The 12,884-nt window shown below is 44.0% G+C and overlaps 1 protein-coding gene across 1 annotated transcript in view; it reads right to left on the bottom strand.

The window, feature by feature from the left end:
* The window catches only part of si:dkey-112m2.1 (transmembrane protein 132C), a 115,909-nt gene that overhangs the window by 43,825 nt on the left and 59,200 nt on the right, over positions 1-12,884 (bottom strand). Inside the window, exon 3 of the mRNA XM_035609212.2 lies at positions 6,560-6,703. Within this exon, the coding sequence (XP_035465105.2) occupies positions 6,560-6,703 (144 nt within the window). The remainder of the gene's footprint in view (positions 1-6,559; positions 6,704-12,884) is intronic.

Below are 12,884 nucleotides of genomic sequence, written 5' to 3'. Positions count from 1 at the left end.
TGTCACCTCCCTCAGCAGATGGCTGGGGCGAACACAGAATGACAAGCCTCGATTACGCCGATGCTTAAAACATGATTCCGCCGACTGCTGGAAAACAATTTGAATATTTAACCTCTTTTCACACCAGGACTTTTACACACAATGCGCAGCCTTTCTCCATCAAAGACTCGGAAGAACTTTGAGACTCTTCCTGCAACTTCTCTGAAGGGAGTTTTTTTTTTTACCCTTTCCACATCCTAATCCTAAAATAATTTTCACCACAGCTGCAATGAATGGGAAACACGATGAATCACGTACTGGAGAGCATCCGTTGCTGGCTCGAATGTAGTTCAGTTTATTTTGCGTCGTCACGGAGACGTGACTCCGCGGGGTTGTTTTTAGATAGCAGCCCAAAGAACTTTGCTTTCCAGGCTTGCATCATCAAGTGGGTGTTGTCAGGCCGTCTTGTCAATCTTGTGGAGTAAACCGTACTCCCACGTGTTCACAGCGGGAGCCTCCTTTGGCAGTGACAGACAAATTGAATGTGGTGGCATGATTCTGAAGATCCGTTTGCTTGTTTGTTTGTTTGTGTGCGTGTGCCAGACAGCACACATGCTTGCGCACACGAATGAGTCGCCTTAAATTTTCACAGTAAGAAGAACACATTTGAGTGGGGAGAAAGTTAGAACCTCTTTAACATTTAGGACGTCGTGGCATTATAGAATCACACGACTGGTTCGGGACGTCACGGCGTGAAAAAAAACAACAACTTCAGTCCGAGGTGCTGACCAGAAGCTCATTGCTAATTTTTTGGGGGTGTTGATAGGCCAAGTAGAAACAGAGAGATATGATGATAGAGATGAGATGTAATAAATCTTATTTACACATGCTTAAAAATATGCACAGGTGTCGCATTTAACGCAATATTTCTACAGTTTGAGGGGTGTATTTCTATAAAGATGAGGGAAATTCTATACCTAAAAAAGCATCTGGATCACGTTTTCCGTTAAAGTCCAGGCGGCAGTCGGTTGCATCATGTCTGTTACAGTTACAACATGGCACAAATCTCAATATGATGCACAGAGAACAGAGAGGCTACAGTAGGATCAATAAACAAAAAGGAAGTGGTAAATCTGTCTGAATAAGAGTGCTGCGATAAAATTGTCACATATACACAATGAAATATTTTTAACAACTTAGAAACTGTTGTGAATGAGCAAATCAAAGGTGCTGACGAGATTGTTTTTTAACTTGTGGTGCGGGGGACACCATCACACCATCGGTCCCCCTCACTATATTTTAAACTTTCATCCAGGCCAGTGTAGCTTACAGTTTGATTACCCAGCAAAAAAGCCAGCTTGCAAGCAAGAAGGATGTAAATGAAAGTCATAGCCCTAATGTCTTGTAATTCTTTATTATGCTTGGCTGATCTCATAATATAGAATATAGAATTTTGCTAGCTACAGTATAAGATATTAAACTGAATGTCTTTGGGTTTGGGCTGATAATGCCGAGGACTAATTAAGGAATTTGTAGATGCCACCATGAGCTCTTAGAAATTGAAACAGGCAGATTTATTGATTGAGAAAAATGTTCTGCGGATGAATCAACAATGAGAAATAAAAGAATCATTGGTTGCAGCCCTCCTTCATATCGGATATAAGTTTTGAAATCTGTCACTGATGCATCCTGCACTTCTTTCCCTTTATTCATTATGACTTTATTCTTGTACTCACCACATTTTTTTCCAGTGTTGCCACAGCTGCCTTTAGTCTACAGTGCCAGACACTAAATATTGCACTGGCATTGCAGCTCTTTTCGCCGTCCTATCGTGACTGAATGGATCCAACCTCTCAAAAGATATGATTTGCACAAATCAAAGAAACCCAGCCTTGTCGAAAACCCTTCCCCCCCGTCTCTCTGTCCATGTGTTCGTTTGAGAAAATGAGCAGATTAAAAAAATATGGGCCATGAAATTCAGTTTACTTTAATTAGTGGTAAGATGCCATGATTCACCTCCTTCTTGAAAAATCGAACTTGCATCGCAGCTCGGACAAGCTACAGCAAGGATTGACACGCCGAGTGCAGGCCTGCGGAACTGCTGCTGCAGTGACAAAACCTCCATTTGTTTCCTTCTGTCGACTCTTCCCCTCAATCCAGCCGGAAGTCCAAATTGTGTTAGCTTTCATTAAAAAAGAAATAGAGGAGCCTGAAGCGGCTTGAGTACCAGACATGCATAGCTTATGAATTTTTCCCCCCCACGATTTTTCAACGTGATCATCCTATTGCAACAACTGCACTCGAATCAGTTGTTGACGTTGATTCCAAATGAGAGTGTGTGTGTGTGTGTGTGTGTGTGTGCATTCCCATGTTTCACTAAGCCAACAGCTGATGGGATTTTGAGTTCTGCAGTACTTGAAGCAAAAAGAATAAGAATTAGCTCGATTGTGAGGAAAAAGCGCTCTCTCCTCCCATGGTAACAGAGCGCTGCAAGGACACGGAAACACAGGGCTCGCTGGGAAAGGACAGCATTTGAATGTCCCAATACATCTTCATAACAGAGCAGGCGGTTTTGTCTTCATGACCATTGCGCCACTTTGATCTTGCATCCGTCAGCTTTATTACCGCCTGGAGACTTGCACGGCCATGTGCAACAAAAACCTGTCTGAGGCTGAATCTGCTCAACGTGGACTTGTACTAGGAAGGACAAATAAAATAGATCACGCGCTGTCTTTTTCCGATGTTTTACAAAACAACGCTCAGTTTATTGTTCACCGTGAGAAGACGTGCCTTTACGCGTGGTGCGTTGTGGCAATGCACACGCTGCCAAAAAGTCTTGATTTGGATCATCACTTTCTGTACATCTGTTAAAACACTGAAAGACCAAAGTGTGTATAATTGTTTATAAGGCTTCTTGCTTTTTCAAACTGGCTGCTTCGTGAACATTTACATACTTACACAAATGTGTTGCTGGAGGACACCTCTGGAGGAAACACCAGAGAGCTCAGACCATATAGAACTACCATATTCATCTTTTTATTTTGTAGAAAATTACTGATGAATTGATGAAAAAAAAAAACGGCACTGTCCGCACCCCGGTTTCCCAAAATCTTTGTCTTTGTCGGTTTCCCAAAATCTTTGACCACTTCCATTGGCTTGTTTTCAAAACTTTACGACATACTGCCTCCACCGTTCATATGCATATTGCATCTTGTATACACGTGGCGTTCATTTCTGAAGATACACACAACCGGCGCCTCCGAACGCATGTAGGATATGCGAGGCCGTCATGCGCATATATAGCATGTATAGCTCTAGCCTCGGATCACTGCGCTGTAGGGGTTTCCTTATCTTGTTTAGAAGCCACTCTCCAATCCTATCACCTATTTCTTTCTCTGCTGTGCCACCATGCTTATCATTTGCTTCCCTTTTCACACCGCAGCTCACCGGCTGCCTCAGGTGCTTTGAGGTACAGAGCAATTGTAGCTGCTAAAGTAACTGGACTACCCCAACCCTGACCCTTCGGAGCAGCACACAGGTTTGTTTAACCCACACCAAGTGGTCGAAAACATCTAGTCACGGGCGTGTTGGTCTTGAGATGAGGTGTAGTCGGGCGCATTGTTGACATGCTGTTGTCTCGCAATTGCATGATTGACCGCCCCCCAAAAAATTGTAGTCTGAAGTAAGCGACGCTTCATTTCACTGTTATTTCAAGGGCGGATTATTGAGGGAGTAATATGCTCCTACATCAGCCTGTGCACAATGAACGCACAGTCTGCTTGTTCCACGCACAGACTGTCACCTGCGCCAACCTCACGCCGTCAAACCAGCCAAAGTGGATTGGAATCATTAAAACAGAGCCCCGAGTCGGCATGTCGGTAGTTGATACTCACCTGAGCACACAGATACGGCGCTCTCGTATGTCAATCGCAAGCTTTGAGACTAATTAAACGCCATAGCAAAGTCTTCTCTACATTGACCCAGGAAAGATGCATCCTGCTCCTGCTGTCAACCGTTCAGGTTTTGGCAGTGATGCTGTGTTTTATAATGGACGGCAAAGTGATCTTCATCCACATTAAGAGACATGTCTTTTTCCAACTCCTTGCCTTCCATCGTTTCGTATTTCCATTACCCCCCACTCATGAATACCTTTCAGCACTTGAACTGACTGATGCAATGTCTTCCCACGGGACAGAATAAAAGGACTCAATGAGTATGGGATCTATTACTGGCGAGCAGGAGAAAGTATGTCAAAAAAGGAAATCCTTGCAGGTACCAGGGTGACAAAAGCTTTATAAAGTAATTTAAGGAAATTGCCATCATGGCCTAAATTGAACAAATCTAGCTCAGTTGTAGCCTCACAGACAGAAACGCAAAATTTTATACCATTCCTTTTCTATTGAATATAATCTGGAAAATGTCTAGAGAATCGACCAGTCAGAGAGCCACGGGTGATGTGACCTGGCACCGCTCCCAACTCCTTGTTTTGGTGTCATGCAATGAAACCGAATTGCTCTGCTCGAGCTATTCCTTTCGTGACAGTAATTCAAAGAACAATTTTACCGGACAAGAAAGAGTTCAGAGAGCTCATTTTGTTTCAGTTTGGAAATCAAAAGCACAAGCCGGTGTAAGCTAAAGAAACCTTAAAGAACAGGGTCACGGCAGGTGTTGCATTAACACTTCAATACTTCAAGGTTTTGTTGAAGTGCAGAATTGCGGGCGCATAATACCAGTGTCGACACGAACGACCTTGATTTGGGCAGTCCTGTGTGAATCAAAATACTCTCCTCAGCGGCGCCGTGAAAAGAGATGCATGTAAATGACAGACGACTCGTCGTTCATCACTGTCATCACCTTGACACCAGGGAGGAAATAACACCCCAGTCAGGGTGTGTCACTTCCTGTGTGCAGCTACTTTGTCTTCGCCTGAAACCGCTTAGCTGCCGAGTTGAATGTCATGTACTGTACATTCACACACCCACAAAACACACAGTTATTATTCATTCATGGAAACGCTGTCATGTAAGCATCAATCACCCAGGCATGAGCGCACACACGTGCTCTAAAGAAAATGTTGGCATGATTGGAAAATTGCATGTTTTCTTGTGTGCTGTTTTGTTCCCTTGTTAGACTCTTTAAATCCATGCAATCACCCAGCAGCACCAAGGCTAACGCATCTCTGGATTTGCTGTATTTAAGACAATAACCTGCAGTACATAATACATATACTCCGCCATTGTCAACCATTTACAAAGCATATACTGCACCACAGGTTTTCCATTGATCTTGCCTTATGTTGACTCTTCAGAATCCTGTCGGTAAGTTCAAGGACTCAAAGTCTACACTGATTTGAGTGTCATCTACTGAACAGCAGCCTCTTTGGTGGAACAAACAACCAGATTCACGTAATCCTTCTCAGAACATCCACTTGAGCCTCTTTCTTTGTCTTTTGGATTTTATTTTTGACAAACAGCTCATTAATGTAACCACTCTGGGTTTTTGGATGTTGGAGCATCTTTAAATGCATCGTCAGTTTATGAAAAAGGTTCCCAACTGAATAACCACATGGTGGTAAAAAAAACCCTCTGGGATTCATGCTGTGATGGATCACCCACCTCAAGGAAGCGTCGAGTCTCCGCCGACTGATTTTCTTGGTGCACTGAAGAGCTTTAACGAAATATCATGCTTTGAAAGATGTTCAGCAGTAAAGTAAAGTATACATGACATGTAGTTAATAGGATAAAACATGGATTACAACCATTACGGTATTTTAGAAAGATTGATTGACTGCTATTCTCTTTAAACACCAAACAAAACTGACATTTCAGACTCGTTTTCTGACTTTTTCTAGTTAGTTGTCTCCTTGACAGGCAACTCAAAAGTACTGAGTTGAGTTGCCTCTAATAAAGAGCAATTTATGATGAAATAGTTACAGTCACACAATGCTACCTTTATTCCTGCGTATTGCACATTAAAACAATCAAATGAATGTAATCTGATGTAACATGGACGATTTCATTGTAAGACATGGCGGTGCTTGACGCATTCTTTTTCACGAGAATATACCTTTTAGAGGCTCGATGATTAAAAAAACAGCTCGGCACGGTGGTTAAATGTGACTCGAATGGGAGTGAATGGTGCAGTTGTTGGGGACTGAGTCTTTCCAGCAGCAGCAAGGTGTATGCGGTGCACTGAATGCTCATGTTCAGTGCAATAAAGAACAGGTCACCCGGTGCACGGGTGTGACTCTGTGATGTATTTTTGGACAACAGTGGAAATCTATAGTGACGCTGTGTTCTGAACAATACATCTTACTGACTCCACTTGGGACTGACCGGAGACCTGCAAGCATGGCAGTGCCAAGGAATGAATGGGTCAAATGCTGAGTCATGTCCTCCTTCATTCCCGCTGTTTGCTCTCTCTCTCTCTCTCTCTCTCTCTCTCTCTCTCTCTCTCTCCCCTGACGGCTGTCCAAGAAAGTGTGCTGTTGCTTTGTCGTTGTTCAGCGGGATGTGTTCGGCTCGTATTGCATTCACTCATTTCATTGATTAGTTCCATAGAAGGAGGGATTCAGACGTACCTTTGACTAAAACTGTTCTCCTTCCTCCGACAGTGGAGGGTGACGACTCGGTGGCCTTCACTCCTGACGTCCTGGCTCACCGTCCACGCAACCGGGTTGCTGGCTCTGGCTCCCAGGAACGCCACGCCATCCTTCAGCTTGACCCTAGAAAACACATACACACACACACACACACACACAAAGAAGGGCACAAGTTAGAAAAACATTCAATTTGATGATATTGGAACTGTCACCAGAACAGCGCACAAATTAATTTTAGAGTTTTTAAAAAATACACATGGCCTCTGTTGCCATCTGTTCTTCTTTCTTACACGCACACAAACATGTCAAGAGAAAGAAATCAGATTAGGCGGTGTTGAAATTGTGCCTCACAGAGGTCACAAAAGAAACACTCTTTCTTTCAACTAGCTACTGAACCGAAACAACAAACTTTACTATCAAAAAGGGCTTGAGAAATTTTCTTTTCAATATGACCATATCCATTTGGAATAGTTCACCTAGCCTTACTAGTATTTAAGTAAGGGTATTTAAAATGTTTTTAAGATTTCATATTTCGCTTGCGATGAATATTGCTTAAGGAAAGTGAATCTGGTCGGTACAAGCCTAATTGTTTCATTAGAAGTGTTGAACGACAGATGGCATGTTGGCTGAATTGAAATAATTGCAAGTCATGGATTGCGAGTTCAAATTAGCATTTTTTGAAGTTTGCTCACAGTGAGTGTACATGTGGCACGGAGTAGCCTTATAATGGTGTACAACCTGTAATGTCCCATCATTAAGAGAAATAATTAAGGAAGCAAGCTCCTTTTAAAGCAGTTTTTGTCATGTTCCCCCCCACCCGAGGTTATATCAGGTTATATCCAATCTTTATTGCTTTCATGCCACCTCTGCCCCTGCCCGAACCCCTTTGTCCTTCCATCACTTCCATTACTCATGGTCACAGTCTGCGGGAGGCTGGACAGGTGCCGTGGAACCATGACCTCCTCCGCTGCCCGTAGACGAACACACTCGTCACTCCTCTTCTCCGGCTCTCTCGGGTGAAGCTACCATGAAAGCGCGTGGGCTGCTCTCAGCGCTTCCTTTCCCAACATGACTCGTGTTCAATCCGCTGGTACAGATGGGGCAGAGCATTTTTTGCATGCGGCCAGGGAATCGCAGAGAAACGGCAGATCTCACGTGAAACGCCAACAGCACGAGAAGGTGAGCAGAAAGAAATATTTCTGTTCAGTAGAACACGGGTAATTTTCTCCCCACCTCAAAATAATTGGAGACTGTCCTCGTTCTGGCGCTGCCAAAGACTTGTAAAAGTAAAAAAGAAAAAAGAAAGATCGGAACATTATCGTGCGGGATAATGACAAGATAAACCATGCAGCAGTCCTTAGAAGAGTGCAGTCATTTCATCTTCCATGTTCGACCAGTCCTCTTTGATCTTATCCATGCTGCAGGGGCAGTAATAACTGGCCCCTCTGTTGGCCGCCGCTCCTGACGAGCCCAGATAAAGGCTGCTGGTGCGGAAGACGTGGACAATAACTACGAGGAGACGACTGATTGCGGCCTGCCCTCCTGTTTCCCAGTCGTCACCTTCGCCGCAGCACAGTAATTACTTCGGGCTCACAAGCAGATTCAGCGCGACAGTGGGCCGCGCGGGGGGGGGGGGGCGATAATCAACTAATGACTCTCACAGTGTATTTTATGCCTCATTGATCCAACATCAAAATCCAATTTGAGGATTTTTGAAGGTAGAAATGCTTTTTGAGCAGCAACTTCTGACTCTCCTCTCCTGCCTCTTGTCTAGCTAGTGGTGAAAAAAGTTTCCGTGCCTGCGTTATGGCTCAGTTTGACGACCAACTGAAGGTTGCGGTACTTGAGGATACAAATGAGGATAAACCGTCACCTTCAATTTAGGAACCCTTCTGTGGTTGTTTTGTCATCATGTTTGGCATTTCATAGAGTAAATGATTAATCAATTATTCAATCAGTTAACTGGTAGGTTGATGGCTTGATCAATATCAATAAACATTGACGCACTCCCGAACTACAATGTCAGTAGGCTGTCCACAGTCCTAATACTCATGCAGTCCAAATTACTATGACCTTTCTTTCTGTACAATCGCCCTCTCACGCTCTGTCTCTTCCTCCTGTATGGCACTCACTCCATTTCTCTCATATCCATTCACAACTTGACATAGGAACTGAAGCACGTGCTATAGCCAGCAAGAAAGAGGGGCCAAATTAACAAATGGCATTTTGTAAATGAGATTGGTTTGGCTAATATGATTTCGGGGTGAGGGATGACGAAGGGGAGGGGACACTATAAAGGAGAGCAATTTGAAGGCCCCCCCCCCCCCCCCCGGCCCCCTACCCTTTCACATGCATCAGCACATGTAGCTGCCTCATTAATTCCATGAAACCCTGCATCAGTGGGATGAGTATCTACAGATGAGACGAGGCTCTCCCAGATTGACGCTCAGAAATGACACCCCCGGATGGCCACTGCCCAAATAACATGTCACCACACCTTTGCGCTCTGGCGTGCCGCTGGCATGCTGAATGAAATAGGCTCCCAGAAGTGCATTAATATTAATGTCCTTTACACAGCAGAAAATTACATGGCACACAAGCACCTCTGAATAACTTGAGGACCGCGCGAGACCGGGCAAATATCATTTCGGATAGTGCAGACTTCAAACTGCCAGTATATCAAGATAACAATTAAAAAATAAGTGCACATTATATCATATACCAAATTCCACACAAACAGGATAGCTAAAAACTTGCATGATGTAGGCTACCTATTTCAAACAATGATCTACAGATGTGCTCGCAGCTTTGTGAGGCAGAGTGATTTGAGCTAATTGCTTCCGTCAGCAGGCTAATATAGGAGAGTGTTGGCATGCTAACATTTGCTAATTAGTGCTGAACTCAAAGTACGTCTGAGGCTAATGGTAGTACCATTAGTTCAGCAGGTATTCGTTCATGAATCAATATGTTGGAGAAAACTAACATTTAAGTTAAGCCATCACGTAAATTGTTAGCGTAAATTCAAAAGCTTCCAATATTTGTTGAGACATTTCACTCAAAAGCACAAATGTTGTATCTAATGGTGCAGCTGAAAATTCAGGGGATTACCAAGGTCATCGGGGTTCATTGTCCGGGTGCCGTTGTGCAGAATGGCCTCTTTCGGTAAATACCTGGAGCTAATTTTATCTATGCAAATGATTGACATCTTATTAACTGGTCATGAAAAACAGCACAATACCTCCTTCTGCAACGCTGTGACGTGAAGGTATAAAGTAGCAGAGAATGGGAATACATGTCAAGTTGAAGTGCGTCACAATTTAACCAACGTATTTCAGTGAATGTTCTTAGTTACAGTCCAGCTACTGTAATGAAAAGTGCCCATCTAATCCTCTGGCCCATGTCAGGAGTTTGAGAGTCACTCGGTACATCCGGGAGCCGGTTGCAGACGTGTTTTAAATGTGGTCAGCATGATATTCACTTGACGTTGCTGTAATTTCAGTGAGACTTTTAATGGCTTAAACAGGCGAATGAAAGAGTATGGCAGTACATATAGATTTAGGAATCAAGACGAGGTGTGAAAAGTGACACAACAATGTTTAGAGCTTTTGCAATTATAATAAGAGCTGTGGGGCTGCACAGATTTGTAATGTACTTGAAAACAAATGAAAAGCAGTCATTTTCGTCAAAGAAGGTGAGGAGGCGGCGGCGGCGGCGTATCTTTCTCTGAAAACAACTACCCCCAATTTCAGAAAATTACCGGATAGCTTTCACGAAAAGAGCAAAATTACAGGAATTACTTATATGCCTCCTGTTCAAAACCATGTTTCTGACTTGAATGGCTAAATGGGTCTCTCTTGGTTCGTGTGACAATGAGCAAAGCATTGAATTAAGATTCAAGACGAAGTAGAAGTGTTTGCTGGGAGGTTGGAGAGAGGGAATATGATGCAAAGGTCTTTGTATCGCGCACAGATATGGAAGGATAGCTCGGCGTTAAAGGTGTTTGAGCAGAAAGGGATGGTAGTTTACAGAGACCAGCCAGGCAGATTAGAAAAGACAAGCATTGTATTAGGGTGGATGAAAAACGACAGAGCATCGGAGGGAAACAGTCAGCAGAGGAGAAGAGTTGGTTCATTGGTGAAGCGGGTAAAGTAAGTGCTTGCAGTCAGCTCTGGCATGTGTTGTCTATTCTGGTCCTAAATTCCCAACAACAAGAGAGAAGTGTGTACGTCAATGTCGTCCACGGGAGGCCAGTTGCAAGGGTTTTCCACCCTTGAGCTTTAGGTTGAAATAACAATAATAAAAATGAGAAGAAAAAGGAGGAAAATGGCTCCCTGTTATTGTTATCCACATGATAACAGATCATTACGCCAGCAAAGATGGAGACAGAGAAGTGAAAGAAGCCCCAGCACGCACGCACGCACGCACGCGCACACACACACACACACACACACACACACACACACACACACACACACACACACACACACACACACACACACACACACACACACACACACACACACACACACACACACACACACACACACACACACACACACACACACACACACACACACACACACACACACACACACACACACACACACACACACACGCACCACGGTCTGTGTCTAGATCTGATATAGTGTGCGAGTAGGCCGGTGGACAAAGCTAACCTTTAGTGGATAAATGGAAGTGAGAACAAAATGCTCTTACATGAGCTCTGCCATATAGCAACCACCTTCAGTTCCTCCCTCACAGAGTGACACGTGGAGAAAAGCTGTAATATACAGACGGGCCACGGTACATTCCCGTTCCGACCTACAACCACGTGTTAAGGCATCATTAACTAGCCCCGCTGAGAAGCATTAAACCACCGTAGGAAAGGTCGCAAATTGGTCTGGTGGTTAGTTATATGAACGTGAGACACGCGATAACCCCAGGTTAAGCACATTTTCCCAAATTAATTTCAAAAAGGGTTCCTTAGCTGAATTGAATTCACTGGCGGCAGACGAGATTGGGCAAATCACACTGAGCTAGTTTAGTCGGCCTGTGTCCCCTCATTCTCAAACTCCTGCGGCTAAATTGAGTTATGAAATAAACACCCAAGCTGTTGGGCTCGCTTCATGTTTTTTCCCTCCCTCGCCACCTATCCATTCCTGTCGCGCCAGAACTAAATATTCTCCGTCACCGCTGGGTAAAATTAAATTAGAAAGTAGCCAGCGACAGGTGAGCCCGGCAGGGAGCCAGCTTCAATAAATTAGGCGGGTGAAAGAGGGTTTTGCCGGAGATTCTCCGAGGCAATTGGCTGAGGAATAGTTGCCGGCGGAGTGTTTTTTAGGGGCGAGTGGACACGGGAAGATGCGGAGATAAAGAGAGAGCTAATTCAATTAATGAGTTTGATGCTGTTCTTCCCATTATCTGAGCTAGTTAAAAGTGCTGGCGCGTGGCAAACACTGCCAACGGAGGACAAGATTAACACAATCAGATAAAGACCCTCACCAGACGAAGCTCCTCTCCACCCGCCTCTGCCGCGGTTCTCTCCGTCGAACCCTTTTGTCTCACTCTCAGCACATCTCTTTTCCCACCTACCTGTGTCTGCCTCTGTAGTTTCCCTCTGGCACATTATTCTTCCTGCGCTGCACACGCACACCGTTCCCTCCGCACACTTTCTTCATATTGTCCCGTTAACCTTCATCGGGTAAGTTGAATGTCCACCGACTGAAATGCTTTAATTATGTGAGAACAACTGAAAGGCAGCGTGTGTGGCTTCCAAGTTCATTGTGGGATTTGTTCGGTTTTCCCCGTAACGTTGTAATATTGACCTCACTATGCAAAGCGCCTTGAGACAATGTATGTTGTGATATGGTGCTATACAAATAAAATTGAATTGAATTGATTTGAACTGATCGTCCTGCGTAATTAACACTTTAGCCAAGTGCGCGCCGTTCCCCAGCCTTGTTCATTGTGGATGCATTAGGAGCTGGCTTGTGTGGACCTAAAATTAGCTGCAGCTACTTTTCCTGAGATGAAGCTGAAACCACAATAACACTTTGTTAAGTTTAATAACAGTGCTATCTCTGTGGAATCTGTAGGTTGCTTATATGTACAGATATACCACCACATTTAATGAAAAATAAGAACATGCATACGCATGATAATAGGGAGGGGGAGAATGATCCATATTACATTTCATTTGATTTTCTCAATGTACATTACAGATTGGACATCAAGTGTAATCTGGGAGTGCACTCGCACTGTCAATTCCCTATTTCTCCCTGAAAAAATGTCTATTTGTCAGATT

Source organism: Scophthalmus maximus, chromosome 20, assembly GCF_022379125.1.
Source record: "Scophthalmus maximus strain ysfricsl-2021 chromosome 20, ASM2237912v1, whole genome shotgun sequence".
Lineage (NCBI taxonomy): Eukaryota > Metazoa > Chordata > Actinopteri > Pleuronectiformes > Scophthalmidae > Scophthalmus > Scophthalmus maximus.
Note: the sequence above shows the minus strand (reverse complement) of the source record. Positions and strands in the feature narration are given on the sequence as shown.